At 39.5% G+C, this 18,544-nt stretch overlaps 1 protein-coding gene across 2 annotated transcripts in view; it reads left to right on the top strand.

Moving 5' to 3' along the window:
- The window catches only part of igsf21a (immunoglobin superfamily, member 21a), a 186,408-nt gene that overhangs the window by 104,421 nt on the left and 63,443 nt on the right, over window positions 1–18,544 (top strand). For both annotated transcript variants that reach the window (XM_058054591.2, XM_058054592.2), the window contains exon 4: window positions 9,376–9,494. In XM_058054591.2, the coding sequence (XP_057910574.2) occupies window positions 9,376–9,494 (119 nt within the window). The remainder of the gene's footprint in view (window positions 1–9,375; window positions 9,495–18,544) is intronic.

Below are 18,544 nucleotides of genomic sequence, written 5' to 3'. Positions count from 1 at the left end.
TCTCGACAGATATGTTGAACGTACTGTTTGTCAGGGTTTTGGAACGAGTCCTCTCATTATTGTGCTTCATCTGGTCTTTGCTCTTCTTGTTGTTGGAGCCTGTGCGTACGTCTCTCTCTGTGTTGTGTGTTCTCCTGTTTATGTAGCTTTTTTTTTTTTTTTCCGTTGCTCCCCTTTTGTTTAGTGTGGCTGCCCAACTGAGGATGATTTATCCGGACAAGCCTACTATCCCTTTGGGAGGGTAGCATCATTACAACACATGCACAAAGACACAAAAACACAAATGCACACATGAAAAGCCTCGACAACGCACAAAGAGGAAGTCGAATTTTAAAATGAGCAAGCACCAGATGCAGATACAAAGTAGCTGCACTGACCTTTACTCATATTTGGATCAGGACGCTTGGCCTGTGTGGTCAGCTAAGGACAATTTTCTTCAGGAATTTCATAGGAACTCATAGACTAAGTACTTAAAAAATACAATTATGAAGTCAAACTCCTTAACCCGTGACCACTTTGAAACGATGGTGGAAAATGAGTTTCTCGTGCCAAAATATTTCTTTTTTATTTCAACATGCTGATGGTTTTATACTACTTGGCTTTGCATTGGAAATTGATGTTTGAATGGCGTATGGGGGAAAATAATTTGATAGTTTTTGTTACACAATAGCATTGAAATCAAATACTGAATTTTCTCAACTTCTCGTTATATTGATCAGAAAATTGGAAAGGAAGTCCACATGGATATGACTCGACTTGCCATTATTTTCTTACAGCAAAACGGCTTGTTGCAGCCCAATAGTTTCCTTCATTTTGTCAGTAATTGACACACAACATAAAAAAAAATATTCTGAATAATGATTTAAGGGATTAGTTCACTATGATACCCATTTTCTTCTTCAATGGGACTCATTGTCCAGGATTGTTATGCACAATATGTGTGAAAATTGAGCAAAATTATTTACGATTGAATTTCCCGTAATCTTACAGTCGAATAATATTGTGGGATTGCATTTTCATGACAATCATAATCTACTAATATTACAGCATTTTCACTTGGGCTGTAAAATAGCGCCTTAACATTCATTCATTCATTTTTTACCGCTTTTCCTCACGAAGGTCGCAGGGGTGCTGGAGCCTATCCCAGGTGTCTTCGGGCGAGAGGCGGGGTACACCCTGGACTGGTGGCCAGCCAATGACAGGCCACATATAGACAAACAACCATTCACACTCACATTCATACCTATGGACAATTTGGAGTCGCTAATTAACCTAGCATGTTTTTGGAATGTGGGAGGAAACCGGAGTACCCGGAGAAAACAATACTTGGTCTCACATTCCCGTCCATTCTAAAGAAGATAGATGCCGTCATTTAACTTGTCTTTGACTAAATGAACATTGATTACAAGCCGGATCCAAATCCCGTTTCGTTGATCCGTCTAAGGTTCGTCCCACGGTGAATTTTCGAGGCCCCATTATCTCTGTTACGATGGCTGATGGAGGCACAATAGCAGAGGCCGAAAGGTCTTGCGAGTGTGTTATCGATTTGTTGTATATAAGCACATACAGTATGTTTCAGTACTCATTGATAATGGATTGGAAAATATTCCATTCCTAATAGTGCTTTGTGATTGTTTCTGTTCAGTTCACTGCAGATTAGACTTGTTTGAAGTTCAGTTGACTATGTGGGGACTTGTGCCCCCTTTAATAATTGCCTATATTGTGTATTGGGCAAGACATCTCTTGATTTGATGTTTTCATCTACGTATGCTCCTAAGTTGGTACGGGTCCGAATCAACCTTGTACAGTTTTACTTGTTCTTCTAAATTCTCTTGAGAAATCAGCCCTTCTGTTCAACACCGTTTATAAGGTTTATTTTGGTAATCTCCTTTTACTGTGTGAATATCATCCCAACAAACAGGAAAATCAATCCCTGTTTATGTTTTATAAACCAATAGCTTCTTTGAAACTGACCTCTCACCTTTTTTTTCATTTCACGACACAGAATTAACAATAATTGAGGCGATTCTCATTTCTGGCCTGCTATCCGATGATTATACGGGTTCAGACGTGACACTGGTATTGACTACATTTGACATGGCCGGCCGTCGCTCTGCTCTGAGAGCCATTACACACAATCATTCAAAGGGAAGAAGAGCAGCTGTGGGTTTTTTTCTATTGTTTTCAAGTGCCAGCGAACAGATTAGTCCTTGTGCGACAAACAGCTCACATGTCGCTGATGACACTCGAGCCTTACAGCATTGGATTCAACTGGTTTGGCTGCGGGACCCACCATCACCGTTTAATGGCTAGGAATGACCCTAAGGTATACACAAATTATACTTTTCTCTTGATTAACTCTTGATTAAACATTTTTTCCAAGAGTATATAAACACAACATCCTCTCACAGTCTCCTTGGTTGATATGAAAAAGTGTACATTTTCGGGAAAAGCAAGCATTGACCAGCGTGCTCGATGGAAAAATCAGATTATATAAGTTAGCTGTTGGCCTAGCCCAGATCCCTCTGTTTTCTATCACACCGCCTGCGGCGCTTTCTCTGCACCTGCAGTGCAGTAGTGGGGGTCGAGGCTGAGTTGGGCCACCGGAGGGTGCCTGGCTTCTGTAGTTTTACTGGAGTACTCGGGTTTTAAAGTCCATAAAGAGCTGCTACCAATGCGTAACAGTAACTTTCAACAGTACACGTATTCTGGTCAAGCCAAACTCGGTACTTACAAAAACATGTAAACACATCGGGAAAGTGAGGGGCTGCTGCATCCCAGTCACACCGCCATGTCAACCTTTCAGAATAAAAGCGTAGTATTTGATTTTTAATGCCAATTTCATTGCAGTTTCTGATAATTATCGTTCTGTTTTTGAATCATCAATTTCAGGTAACTGACAGTAATAAACCTCATAAACATTACTGTACCCGAGCTGGTACAGTAATGCAAATTGCATCAAAGCCGTCAAATAAATTGATGATAAATAGAATGATCACCAGGCTTGCATTTTGTGTTCCTTCAAAATTGGAGAATGATTGTGTTTGAGTGGATACATAAAATAAAATAATAAAAAAATGTCAATGTTTTCCAATATCAATGCTGATGTGTCTGTGGGCTGCATGGTGGTCGAGTGGTTAGCATGCAGGCCTCACAGCTAGAAGACCCCAGTTCAATTCCACTCTCAGGTATCTCTGTGTTGACTTTGCATGTGTGGGTTTTCTTGCTAGGTTAATCGGCGACTCCAAATTGTCCATAGGCATGAATGTGAGTGTGAATGGTTGTTTGTCTATATGTGCCCTGTGATTGGCTGGCCACCAGCCCAGGGTGTACCCCGCCTCTCGCCCGAAGACAGCTGGGATAGGCTCCAGCACATCTGCGACCCTCGTGAGGAAAAGCGATAGAAAATGAATGAATGATTGACTGAATGCATGAATGTTTTCCAATATCAATGCTGACGTGTCTGTGGGCTGCATGGTGGAAAAGTGGTTAGCACGCAGGCTTCACAGCTAGAAGACCCCATTTCAATTCCACCCTCGGCCATATCTGTGTGGAGTCTTCACCAGGTACTCCGGTTTCCTCCCACATTCCAAAAACATGCTAGGTTAATTGGCGACTCCAAATTGTCCATAGGTATGAATGTGAGTGTGAATGGTTGTTTGTCTATGTGTGCCCTGTGATTGGCTGGCCACCATTCCAGGGTGTACCCTGCCTCTCGCACAGAAATAGTAAATCTTTTGATTGAATTACATAATATTCTATATAGTGTATTTTCTATCCATGCAATAATTCTCCTGAATCAATGAATGGTGTGTTTAGGCAAGCAAACAACAGCACGGCAGCTTTGTGGGTAAGGAATAGAGAGATGAGCTACCTCAGCGCTTCTTCTAATCTAACCAAAACCAATCACATATCCCTTGACGCTTTCAGAGGCACGGTATTATGCTCATCATTTTTGCTTCATCATTGCTCCCTCCTCCAGGAAACACGAGTGATTACACACATCTGTGTGCATGCCTCTCCCTCTCCAGCGAGGACTGGCTGCGTTGACCTCCTTCACCCATAAAGCTTTGGACCAGAAGGAATATCAGACGGCGTGCTTGTTATTTTGATGGAGGGATTGACTGCTATTTTTCACGCTCCATTTAGACAGTGGCATATGCTTGCATTAGCAGGCGCAGGGAGCTCTGCACACACTCTTCCTAAAGAGGAAAGAGCTTTCCTATACAACTCCTGGGGGACAATCGATCCCCTTCTGCGGTGTTCTGTGTTTGCCGCTGATCCACCAGGATCTACACATTTCACAGTCTGTGGTCTACTTGGGAGACCTTGCAGGGTTCATATGTTTGCTTATTCAATTTATTTTGTCAGACTCTTAGAACTTACAAACCAATGTATCACCCCCCGGCCTCCATGTGTGCATAGCTGACTGTTGTTACTGTTGTTACACTCACAGTGAGCATCATTTGTCTCCAACTTCCTCTGCAGAATTCATCCTACCCAAGCAGCCCAACACATTACTTCACCCTCGTTCTTTCTGGTCTTCAGGTTAAGTGCAATAACAACATGGTTGCTTTCCAAGGGAGTTCTATTTTTAGAACAGACTCTCCTGCCTTGTGCATTTCCTGTCACTTCTCACAAGACAAAACACATTTAATAAGACTGTGATTTCATGACTTGGGCAGCACAGTGGTTGAGTGGTTCGTAATGACATTTTATGTTTGAATATGCAGAGGTTTTTAAATGTAGAGTTAGAACCAATGCTGTATTGGTGCTAGTTCCAACAAGGGGAAAACCAGGGTTCAATTCCACCCCCGGCCCTCTCTGTGTGGAGTTTGCATGTTCTCCCCGTGCATGCGTGGGTTTTCTCCGGGTACTCCGGTTTCCTCCCACATTCCAAAAACATGCTAGGTTAATTGGCGACTCCAAATTGTCCATAGGTATGAATGTGAGTGTGAATGGTTGTTTGTCTATATGTGCCCTGTGATTGGCTGGCCACCAGTCCAGGGTGTACCACGCCTCTCGCCTGTCTCTGATGTATTATGTTACATGGCTCATTTAAGATTTCCAGTTGATCAGTAATTAGCTGTGACAGAAGACAGTGAGTCATCGAAGATGTGTTGAACGTTTCATTACAACACTTTTGAAAATGAAGAAACCCAATGTGTCAGGTATTGATTCTCTTCAACATTTTGTTGTCAACTGGTCCACTAGTTTGAACTCGCTGTGGTTGTAGGTTCCTTATTGGCCTCCTCACCATTTTTATAGCAGGCAGCAAATCCTCCCCTAATGTTGGTTATGTCTGGTTTCTTTTCACAACACTTGTCTTGCTTTGAATCCATGAATTCAACAGACTGGACTGTGGATAGCAGATAGGGCTTTGTATGTAAAAAAAACAAAGCAATAGGCTACATCAGCGTTTACTGGAATGTAGTCAGCCAAGACAAAGCCAATTAACTCCCCTCTGGAGAGATTCACAATGCTACCCTCATCATTTTATAATACAATTAAAAAAAAAAAGAGAGAGACTATTTTACACATATCCCTCGAGCATGTCTGTTGAGACAGTCTCACTTTATGGCTGGAGGTACTCACATTTTTTTTTTTTAATATATACTGATCTTTATTTTTTCAAATATTTGTTCATCATTGGTTTATTCAAGCTTTACTTTGTCTTGTTTATTGTCGTTCTTAGATCAACTAAATGAGACAATTACTAACAAGTACAAACAAGTTTACTAAGTAGTTTTTGATACAAACGGAAATAGAGGCGAGCTGAAGAAAACGATGAAATTTAAAGGCAGTGCGAGCAATGCAAGATACTCGTATCTGGCAAAAATGCATTATACATATAATACAAGGTCAAGGAAAAAATAGTTGGGACAGTTGTATCAAAATATTTTGTATCAAAATAGTCCTAAAAATGTACTGAAATGCCAAGACATCTGATGTGGCAAATTTTGCCTTTTGAAAATGGATAAGATAAGATAAAATATGCCTTTATTCGTCCCTCAGTGGGGAAATTTGCATTGCACAGCAGCAAGAGTACATAATCAGTTAAGCAGTACAAAATGCACAATATAGAAAAGTAAACAATATAAACAACCCAAGTATTAACAAAATCAACAGTTTTACACAGAGTTATATACAAATACAGTATGCAAATAATATGAAACGAGATGAGATATATGACCAGTCTAATTTGAGGCATTATAGAAATACTTCACATAGAACATAATATATTGCATTTAGAGCCTTAATATTGCAGATATTGCAGAATGTAGTCTGGAGTAACTATACTGAATATAAAAAAGTATTGCACAGATGTACATAGCGGTGTAGAAGTCTATTGGGATACAAATGACAATAATCATATGGATTAGATTTATATTATACCTACATTAGTAGCGACAGCTGCCCTGAGGTAGACTGACGGAAATGTCTGCTAATTTGCGGCAAACATTCATTCAGTGTGAGCAGCACTAGAGGCAAGGTGGGTGAAGTGTCTTGCCCAAGGACACATCAACTTTGACTGGGATGGAGTAATTGGAATCGAAGCGGATCGAACACCAACCTTCTGGTTTCCGGATGATCCGCTCTTCCTCCTGAGCCACTACCACCCTTACCAACCTTACACGCATCTCCTTAGGTGTTCGAGCAAAAGCCGAGCAACAAGCAGGCAACATATTAAAAAAATTATAAACTGCACCACAACAGTACAGAATCTAACATAACACTTGTTTTTTTTCTGGGAAAGAGGATTCTGGTTTCAGTGCTGAAAAGTAAAAAAGAAATAAATATTTAAATATTCGAGCACACAGAAAATTAGCAATTCAATGTTATTTTTCACAACAAAAATAAGATTAACGTGTATTGAGCACTAGGATGGATGGTTGTGTTTTTGTACCATGAGACGATAACAAGGTGGGTTAATGGGATTGATCGAAAGGTAGCGTCACTGATACTCTCGGAGTTATGCATCCAAGAAACTACTGTTTGCTTTGGTTAACATAAACACAAATGTACCTTTTTATTTTCATGGTGGCAATGAAACTAATCCCAGGTGACTTTGAGCAAGAACTGCACTGACAACCAGAAGTATAAGACTTAATTAAGACACTGTCAACAACTGACATCTTAACATTTATAAATTAATTCCTTTTACTGTGATGTGCATTTATGCTATTTCCATCAGTGTTACAACAATTACAGTAAATATCACTGAAGCATTATAATTACCATTTATATAGCTGGATTTTGACAGAACACACAATGCATCCCTTAAGAATTGTATCAAGGGAGCTCAATGGCCCAGTAAACACGCATACAGTCTGTTACATTGAACCATATAAAGCGTTGTCTCGTGTGGCGGCCAACTGTCTAGAGTGTTGCGGTCAGTCAGGTTAAACTGTCCTCGTGCGACCGTGGGTGAGTCACCACAGTGGAACACACTCAAAACAGCTTTGGACCAACAGTAGGAACAAGCCTGAGATATCATCGGGCGCCGTGGACGACCTTGTCATTTTTTTAGTAAATATTTATGTCCCGTGCGGCTTTTGTCCTGTTTCTCTTTGGAATAATATATAACAATGACAATATGACAAAATGCTGTGTTGCTATTTATAAATGAGCCACTGTCATGCTAGCATGGTTGATTCTTTGGCCTTTGGGTGATTATCATTTTTCCAGCCAACCAATGAAAACCTCATTCATTTTCTACCGCTTATCCTCACAAGGGAGCCTATCCCAGCTGTCTTTGGGCGAGAGGCAGGACTGGAGTGGTGGCCAGCCAATCACAGGGCACATATAGACAAACAACCATTCACACTCACATTCATACCTATGGACAATTTGGAGTCGCTAATTAACCTAGCATGTTTTTGGAATGTGGGAGGAAACCGGAGTACCCGGAGAAAACCCACGCATGCACGGGGAGAACATGCAAACTCCACACAGAGATGGCCGAGAGTGGAGTTGAACTCAGTTCTCCTCGCTGTGAGGCCTGCGCGCTAACCACTCGACCGCCGTGCAACCAAAACCGAAACAATCATTCATTCATTCATTTTCTACCGCTTATCCTCATAAGGGTCGCAGGGGTGCTGGAGCCTATCCCAGCTGTCTTCGGGCGAGAGATGGGGTACACCCTGGACCGGTCACCAGCCAATCACAGGGCACATATAGACAAACAACCATTCACACTCACATTCATACCTATGGACAATTTGGAGTCGCTAATTAACCTAGCATGTTTTTGGAATGTCAAAGGAAACCGGAGTACCCGGAGAAAACCCACGCATGTAAACTTCACACAGAGATGGCCGAGGGCGGGATTGAACTCAGGTCTCCTAGCTGTGAGGTCTGCATGCTAACCACTTGACCACTGTGCAGCCACAAAAACCTCATGAATCCACGTTTTATGACTTTTCTCAAATGATGATATTTTCATTTATAGACTATTAAAAGTGTATCAACAATGTTTTATGTTTGACAACATTTTATAGCACCATGTTCATAGGAATAATTCCTTATCTTGTTTTTAATAAAGGGTGATGATGAACCTTTTGAGTTGTTCGGTTGTGAAACAACAGATTATCATTTCTGGTGTGTTCTATAAACGAACATCTTTGTTGGTGGTTTTATTTTTTAAATCAATTATTCAAGCTCCACCCTTTTTTTTCAACTCCAACGAACCCCACGGTGTTGTCTCGGAGCCCCTTCTTTTCAACTGCTTAGTCAACATCTTCTACAGATTCTACATCAGGCCTTACTGTTATGTGCTCCCTTTTGCCACCAAACTCAACTACACCCTCAAACACATCGTCCTCAAATTTATAAGCAATAAAAGTGAAACTCGACTCTGCTCTGTTTCTCGCCCCTCCCCACCCAAGGATAACAGTCCTCTATCCTCCTGAGATTCTGTGTCTGCAAAAGAAGGGCATTACATTCTTTCCTTTCAGCACTATGATACTGTTTTTTAAAACTTTGACCCATTAGCCTCATTCAGAGACACTGGCCACACCATCTTGTGGCGATGTTACGTAATTGCACCTATTTCTGTGATAACAAGATAGCAGCAAGTTAAATTTGATGCATTCTAGTAATAGTCAAATAGTTGTACAGTTGCCTATTACATATTACAAATCTAAAATATTGTCCATCTGATCCCAAACAGGAACAAATATTTAAATGTTATGATAATATAAGGACCTCATTTTTACAAAACTGCTTCCCTTACAAAGACAAAGATTAGTTCCAGTATTATACTCACTAGGTCCTTTCTTACCACAAATATCAAGGAAAGATATCAAGAAAAAGTACACTGCAGACAAACGCTTTTTCCTAGTCTGTTCTTTTCAACGTTGTTGTGTTTTCTAGGCTCCCAGAGGTCCGGATCTCGGACAACGGACCTTACGAATGCCATGTGGGAATCTACGACCGTGCAACAAGGGAGAAGGTTGTTCTGGCGTCAGGGAATGTTTTCCTCACCGTCATGTGTGAGTACCTGCTACCGTCATTTACAAACGTAAGGGTTTGGAGTGATATCATTAGTGACTGTGATTACTAGCTAATGCACTCTACTATCAGAGTGTTTGGTTTTAATGAATAGCAAGTATATTGAGAATTTGGGTACTCCATGAGGTACAGTAAGGTTGCAGTTTTAAGAACTGAGGGTATAAGCTGCCTACCAGATATAAGTTGGGTCTTCATTGTCTCAAACAAAGTGGGTGGTTCTCGGTTTCAGTGTCGGGCGGGAAGAAGCGAACGATGCAGCGGTGGGACAGCCGAAGCACCCCCGACTTTGCTAGGTCCTAAATTACCGCACCGCTGGAGACGAAGACGAATGGCCTCTGGCATTGTGGCTAATTGCTGTCTAAACTGAAACAGAATTATTCATAACCTATTAGTGTGTCAAGTTCAATAGGAAGTAGGAGAGCGGAGGGAACCGAGGAAACAAAACGAGAGGGAGAGAGAAAGTTTAATTAATAGCAAGCAGTACACGGAAAGTATTTTAATTTTTTAAAGGGCTTCATAAATAAGAATTATCATTTTAATGAATCCCCCTGCCAAGAAATTCAATCATCCAATTTTAAAAAGGATAAACCGTGAACTCTTGGTACCTTCGCGACTGCCCTTCAAAGTTTTCCTTCCTGTGTGTTGACTTCATGAAGAACTTCTTATCCTTGAATAACTCATACTATCATGTATATTTACAATTAACAATTAATCTTACAATAATTGTGTACATTTAAAATCAGTGAAGTTAAATTGGCGCAATCTGAGGGATATTTATGTGACATAATTAGGCACATAAATGCATTGTCGTCACTATTTTATAGTGCATGATTATAAATAAATCACGCCGCAAATGGAAAAATTATACAAAGAATATTCATTGTGACCATACAGTGCATCGAATAAATTCATCAGATGCTTTTTGTCACATTGTAAGATTATTCCGAATAGTGCTTCCACCTGAATTAGCTTGTCATGTCTATTTCATTTCTTTTGCATGCATTGGCCTTTTACATAATTTGCTAAATGGCTGTTGATTTGCATTTTGCACAGTAATTTGCTGCGTATATCCACATCTTTTCCAGCTAATGTGATGTCTGATCTAATACCATTCTCAGGCCCATAGTTTCATGCGTCGACTCAACACACAAATTCTAATTTGTTGGCAAACAAAGTAAGTCTGCATCCAAAATAGGCTAGGTTCAGTATTTACTTCTCAAAGTACAGGTATTATTTGTGGGGCCTTTTATTTCTACGGGAATGGTGCTTGAAATAGGCAGTCACATGACATTTCAGTATATTGTGATTCCATCATGTCGGGGTGGGGGTTCTGACCCATCACCAATCACATAAAATAGATATTTCATTGTGCAGACAGAGACATATCCATCTTTATGAAGCTAAGGTCGTAATTTCAGGCTTTGCTGGGTGAATTAAATCAATACGTCTTTTGCCAGTGTTGGAGATTGGGTCATTATTTGTTATTACCCAAAGTGATTCCAATATTCGACATTCCAAAGATGACGAGGAAAGGTCATTTGTCTCCGCTGGCTTGAGTTTGACCTTGACAAAACCGCCCATGGTCGAGCGTTGCTGTTGTGTTGTCTGCATGAAATGGACATTTTAGGTATTGGTATTAACCTTTCCAAAATTTTGAATGGAGAACACTTCGGTATTTGTTGCCAGCGTAAATGAGTGCTAAGGTGTAGTGAGGCTAATTACCTTCTCATCTTATAAAAGTAGGATTTGTTTGAATAATTGATGCCCAACTTCAACTAAGCGCTGCATATATTGTGCGGCTTGTCTATAAATCGGTGGGATTAATGGTGTAGGAGCTGCAGACAAGGCTGTGTATGAGGCGTTAAGTATATGGAGATGGAGAGTTCTTCCTGGAGATGAGAGAGAACATGTTAGCCCCAGTTGACCCAAAGACGATGGTCTGTATTTTTAGACTCCTTTTCGGGAATGTCGGAAATGTTCAGGCTTTCCTGATATGACTTGCTCTTACTTTGTCACTTATCCCACGTCTTGCCTTTTTTGGTGAAGTCCTACAAGGCTCTAACACAGGGGTGGGCAAACTACGGCCCGGGGGCCACATCCGGCCCGCCAAGTGTTTGAATACGGCCCGCCCAATCTTTCCAAAGTATTTCATTTAAACTCAACATACAACCTGGCACCATGGCCTGAGCCAACCTTTTGATGGTTTTATCAATTTCGTTTTTTGACATGGTCTGTTGTTTACAAAGTGCTCCTGAAAAAAGGGACACAAGCACATAATAATAATAATAATAATTAGTATTATTAGATTATTATTAGATTATTATTAGATTATTATTAGATTATTATTAGATTATTATAATCATTATTAGAACTATTATGATTATTATAATTATTATATTAATGCTAATTATTATATTAATTATATATAATATTGTTATATTTGCATATTTTACATAATAAAAATATAATTATTATTATTTTAATTTTATTGTAATTATTATAATATTTTATTATTTTTAAAATATTTAAATATAAATATAAAATAATAAATAATAATAGCAGATTGCATGACAATTTTACAGATACAATAATACCAGGTGGACTGTTACGTGTAAAATATATATAGTCTGCCCCCCCCCCCCCCCCCCGTAAATTTTGTCATATCAATGCGGCCCGCGAGTCAAAAAGTTTGCCCACCCCTGCTCTAACAGCATTGAAATGTGCTGTTTACTGTGCAAAAAAATGTCTCGTGCATAAGGCAGCTACATGTCAGTTTTCGACAAGGTGATGCAGCTACAAGCGACGTGCCCTAATTTTATTGTTTTTGTATCCTCCGGCATCATTTTGTCTCTACAGTATATTATTATATTTTTGGTGTTGCTGTTAAGAAACACATGCCACTCTGTTCCATTACGGCTCCTGACATCCACTTTAAATGGCTGGGAGAAATGACAGCACCAATGGAAAAAAGCTGGCTCAAGGCCCCACCAATGGAGGAAGAATGAGCAGATGAATTATTAAATGTTTGTCTTTGAGCAAAAACCCTGGAGTGATGAGGCAGGCAAAAAATAAACAGCTCACGAGCTTCCTCAAGGATTTTCCTACCCAACACTGAACTCGTAGTCTGGGCATCCGTGTCTGTGATCAAGATTTTATCAGCTTCTCTGGTGTCTGATTGTTTTCTTGTATTATTTAAAAGAGAGTTGAAGAATTTAACAAAGAGTGGAATATCGTATTATCATTTTGTCAGAACTGACCGAGTCACATTATTAGTATGAGCTCATATAAAGTGTCCATTCATTCATTTTCTATCGCTTATCCTCACGAGGGTCGCGGGTGTGTTGGAGCCTATCCCAACGGTCTTCGGGACTGGTCACCAGCCAATCACAGGGCACATATAGACAAACAACCATTCACACTCACATTCATACCTATGGACAATTTGGAGTCGCCAATTAACCTAGCATGTTTTTGTAATGTGGGAGGAAACTGGAGTACCCGGAGAACATGCAAACTGCAAGAGCAGGGAATCGAACCTGTGTCTCCTAGCTATGTGCAGCCTCATTTAAAGTGCATTTGCCCCAAGTAGTCATCAGTGAGGCACTGTGCACTGTGGATAATGCCTCTTTACACAGCCCTGTTCCGCTGCCACTCATTTCATACAGAAAAATGTGTCTCCGATTCTTGCGTCACACTCATCAGCTCATATTCTGCTGCTTTGGAACTGAAGTGGTAGTTTATGTCGGAGGATGATCATGCTCCATTTGCATGCCCGAAGCTATCATGAAGATTAGCAGAGACCGTCCTAAAAATAAAAAGCTAGTCAGGAAATGTCAAAATCCCAACAATGTGAGTAAACGGTAGCTTTTTTTTGTCGGGAGCCAATCACCAGCTGCACTCACAACAAGCTTGTCAACCCGTTGAAAAGGTCATTAAGGTCATTATATTTAAATATCAGTATGACAATATAACAGTCTGAGTCACAGTGTAATCTTACTGAGAACACTAAATTCATCACATAGCAACTTAACACTACAAAAGTATACCTCATAATTAAACAAACATTAATTCATTCATTCATTTTCTACCGCTTATCCTCACATAAAAAATGAAAAAGTTCACCATTTATGCTCTGACACAATCCAGTGTAATACAGGTCGAAGTAAGTGGAGATGGATAAATAAAAAGTACATGTAGTAATCGGTTCATGCTCATCCATGTTATGATGAACTCCCATAAATGAATAAAAACTTTACTTTGGTTCGTAAACACAACACTTGCTTAAGAACTGTCGCTCTCGACCACACCAAAACAACATCAGCAAACTCGGCACCCTGTGAATTCTCCCCCTAATGGCCGACATTAATACCACAATGGATATGGCCTATTTCTGCTTCCTCCTCAAACACCGGTCTTCACTCTTTTTGAGAAGCGGAGACATGTCCTCACTTCATCTTACCCTGGCCAGACACCCTGCAGGCTTTGGTTTCAACCCAGCAGAAGCCGCTGCAAGTGTTACCATATGGCATGGCATTTATCTTAAAGAGGTTGGAACCACAGTACCGAGAATGTTTAAGCTGTGGCAATGAACAAACAGCGTTTACTGCATGTGACATTGAGAGATATTTATTAGACCCTGCAGGGTACAGTGGCTTCTGACTGTCTTGCATTAATAATGTTGTAACTTTCCTCCAATGATGATATGAGACACCCGTCATGGCAGAGTAGCAGTGTGGGACCTTTTGCAAAGATCATTTGTGTATGGGCACCGTTTGCCAGCTATGCTATATTTGACATGAATGATATCAAACTAGTGATGTTCTACTGAAGTTCCGAAATAGATCACGAGGAATATTAACCATCTTTTCATTAATTGATTGTTATTTTAAACTGATGCTAGAATCTCTCCTTGAAAGTTCTGAACTCCGGTTTCTACGCAAGTGTGACCAATTATTGCTGTCATCTAGGAATTATCAAACTTCCATTGCTTTTTCTTTAGAAAGCAAACTCGTTGAGGATCAACAATCATCAACAATGCCTCTGCTGCATGCAGCCAATTAGTGTCCTCACTTGTGCCCCAAACGCAAAATAAAAACTTCAGTTCATTCCACAGAATGTGAAGAATTCTTAACGCTCAATCTCTGGATACATTTCCTTCCTTCCTAATTTTTTTTTCTTTTTTTGTCTTCAATTGATCTAAAAGAATCCCCTCCATGCTTATGTACAATAAATGTAACAAGGGGGTCCACTTTTTAACAGATTATTTCATTTAGCTGAGGTTGCAATGAGGTTGCAAAGGCGTAAAGGCTCTGCGAAAATGCTTGAATTGTATAAAACAATGGGTATTGTATAGTTTGGAGATATTTGATTTTAATTTCACTGAGATTACTAGGCCTTATTACGATTGTATTAACAGATGGAAGTGGAAAGAAGACCATAGCTGCGATTAGACCATAATCAGAGGGCTATACTGCTGATGCATTAGAGCAAACAGAAAGCAACCAAAACTTTTGGTGTCATTAGTCCTGTTATGCTTTTTCCACTTTTCTGGCCCATAAATGTATTTAGAATGTTGTATTCTCGTGTTAAGCGATGCCAAAGTTTCAGATGATGAGGTTTGTGCAATTGGAAGTGAGCCCTAAAATGGCTCAAAACGCTCAGTTCCAGAGGGTGTTGCCAAACTGTTCTTTTGTGATGTCACAGAGGTGCAGGCTTCCTTATAAGCGTAGCTGTCGGCCCGATACACTGCCTGCTCTCCCCCAAAGCTCTACTTCCCATGCCCTACCCCGAACTCTGCTTCTCTGTTTACGTTGCTAGCAATTGCTCGTAAGGGAAAGCCACATTTGTTTACGATTCCTAAAGTGGTTGGAGTTTTTGATTCCCTACAAGCAAAATAAATGCATTTGAATCTGTCAACTGCATTTCACACTGGACGCCTTTCCAACGTTTCTTGGTTGTGTCGAAAAGTCAGAAGGGCAAGCAGTAAGTAACAATTTATCTGTGTCCTAACTGTGTTTATTTTGTGTAATCACGGAGCAAAAGCGCTTGTCTGTGTAGCATTATAGAGTGTGCATACAAGGAGCAGGGTTGCTAGTTTTTTTTTTTAAATATCGGTAGTCCTGCAAAATACGTGGAATGACCATATTAGACGTTGCCATTGCTGTAGAAAACCTAACACTAAAATGCTAAAGCTACTTACATCTAGAAGTAACCACTTTTCATTAGAAACTTCGGACTGTCCAGTCTGTAGAGACGGGCCAGTGAAAATGAAAAGCACGAAATCTAAAGAAATACAGCTAAATAGGTTCAGATTCTGGAAGAACTAGAAAGCTTTCTGTGCAGGTCGTTGTTTGTAGCTGCTCTGTAGGACTCCGCAACTCAAAAGAAAGGGTCTGAAAAATTAGTATAATAGGTCCTTTTAACTTTCCAGTATTGTGTGTTCAAATTTAATTAAAAAAAAAAAGTTTTTATATGGAATGTATTCCCATGGGAATTTCTCAAAGAATATCTTATTTTTCAGGGTTAAGTGAAGTTGTATTGAAGTTGTATTACTACTGTATATTTGACATATAGCGTGTTGAATATTATCTTTATGCTACAAATTGATCCTATTCATTACAAATACTACAATGAATATAATTTCATGGAATAAATACTGCAATTTAAGTCACATTTATGAGGGCAATACTTGCAATGCTATATATACTATATGCTGTGTTTCCATATCACATGCGTTGAAACATTTGAGTCAGTTTTACACCAGCCTGTCAAGTCAGGTTTGATGATGTGATGCAAGTCCAAGGTTCTTCTCAGCACAAACTTGTTGGACTTACACAGAAAAACTTTTCACAAGTCAGCATTTTATACCAAAGAAACACAATTAAAACACATACGAATACATTTTCAAAGTATTCCCAGGGTCTTTTAGAGCATCACTTTAGAATAACCTTGTACTGTCTTTCATGATTCCTTTCATGGCTCCCTCGCTCATCCTGAGACGTGGATGTCTGATATGGAACACAACGGCTCCCCTGATGTCTCCTTTTTGTTCTCTCCACACTGTGAAGTGGAAGCGCCATTTCCTCGTGGTGTGTTCACCTCCCTTTGGATGTCTTCATCACTTGCTCCCCAACCAGGTGCCTCCTCTCCATCAAGGGAGGTTGCAAAGGAGAAGCTGATAACGGTCCCTTGACCATTTACCTCACTATCACCTCACTTGATACAACGTTTTTTCCTGACAAGCCATAAAAATAGATTAATTGTGTGTGTGTGTGTGTGTGTGTGTTTGACAAAACTTATCAGATAGTCTTATCATTTCCTGTTGTAACTGAATCAGCTCATCCTCTCCAGGCAGTTGTACATTTTATTTTAAAATTTAATTAAACTTTCAAGAGACTAACTCAAGGGCATCGGTGACGTGGAGAATGTCGGCTACAAAGTGCAAGAAGGATGAAAGAAGGCCGTACATCTCCCCGAGTCTTTAATAGCTTTCCACGAGATGGTTTGATATATTTCAAACTTTTTTTTTTTTAATTATAGCAAAACATGATATGAAATCACCTGTCTGTCGCTTATAGCTAGCTTTGTGAAGACTTTTTGGTGGCTCACAGTCGACCTTGGTGCTTTCTTTGAGTCTGCCAGCCAATGAAGCAAAGATCTTACCCGGAATCTAACACACCGTTGGTGTTCTCCTCCAATTTTAGAATTGGCGGTTTGCTCCGGAACCATCGCCTTCCGTCTTCAATTACCATTGTTCACTCCCACCATAATAAACGGGTTTAAGCCCTCACATATTTTTAAATACTCACCGTTCATTAATAATAATTTAAGACTTTTGATGAACAGATGGAGTCACATTTTGGCCAGTCACAGCACACAACTATGTCCCCTTCAAGGGCCACCGAACAGAATGCAAAATTTCATGTATGCTGTAAATTTCACCTGCATAATCCATACTTACTTATTATTATCGACTAACGGTGAATGAGATGTGTTTTCTGTGAATAATTTGGACGATTTCTGTAGGATAAAAATAATAATTGGACCAAAAATCTGGAAATTTGCACCGCCTTAAATCCACAGTACAGTACATGATTAGCGACTGTTTCTCTATATTAAATGAGTACTACAAAAAGGGAAGCTAATCGAAATCTGAAGGGAAATCCAGCAATAATCATATTTACAGGTATATATTTACAGGTAACGACTGCAACGATTCCTTGAAGCAGTAAAAAATAATTGAATATTTTTTGTAATTAAGTTACTTGAATTATATGAATTATCATTCAAGCCCCAGATTGCACTATTTATAGTAAATAATTAATCATGGAAAGTTATAACACACTGCTGATTTTGTATTGCATTTTTTACCTTTTTTTTACCTTATTGGTAATATATTCTAAAGTATGTCAACATTATTAATAATTCATACCTGATTCCCTTACCTAAAAAAAAACAAAAAACAATGGCAATCTAAGAAACTACACTTGCACTGTTGAGTATCCCGGTGTTTATTAACAGTCACACTGGTACATTTTTGGCTGAAAAGTTACTTAATTGATTTAAAATTACTGAATCAAATCATCCTTCGTGACACGAATCAAATCGTTATGAAAACAAATCGTTACACCCAGTGTAGTTTTAATTAAAATTCAAAACTCTACACACTTTAACTTAGCTTTAACTCTGAAATTACTTTTTTTCCCCGTTTCTTTTCTGGGTATATAAACACATCCCTTCCAGATGGGCCACATCAATTGGAGGTTTTTTTATCCTCCCAGTACACTTTAGGTGTGAAAAGTGTCAGACGTTTCCAAAAGAGATTATGTCATCGCGGTCTAAGCTCTTTGAGATTTGACACTCATCTGTGACACACAAAAGGACTTGGAGACATGCAAAAATATAAAAAAATAAAATAGTGGAAAGAAGAATAAGCTTTAGGAGGCCATGAAAGCCATCTGTAGCCCTGGATTTAATCAGTGTGCAGATTTTTCTGAACTTGAGGAGAAAAAGAGGAGATGAATGAATATTT

The sequence above is a fragment of the Doryrhamphus excisus genome, linkage group LG18 (assembly GCF_037039965.1).
Source record: "Doryrhamphus excisus strain RoL-2023G ecotype Guam linkage group LG18, RoL_Dexc_Guam_v1.1, whole genome shotgun sequence".
Taxonomy (NCBI): domain Eukaryota; kingdom Metazoa; phylum Chordata; class Actinopteri; order Syngnathiformes; family Syngnathidae; genus Doryrhamphus; species Doryrhamphus excisus.
The sequence above is the reverse complement of the archived record's forward strand: the minus strand, read 5'-3'. Positions and strand labels throughout refer to the sequence as shown.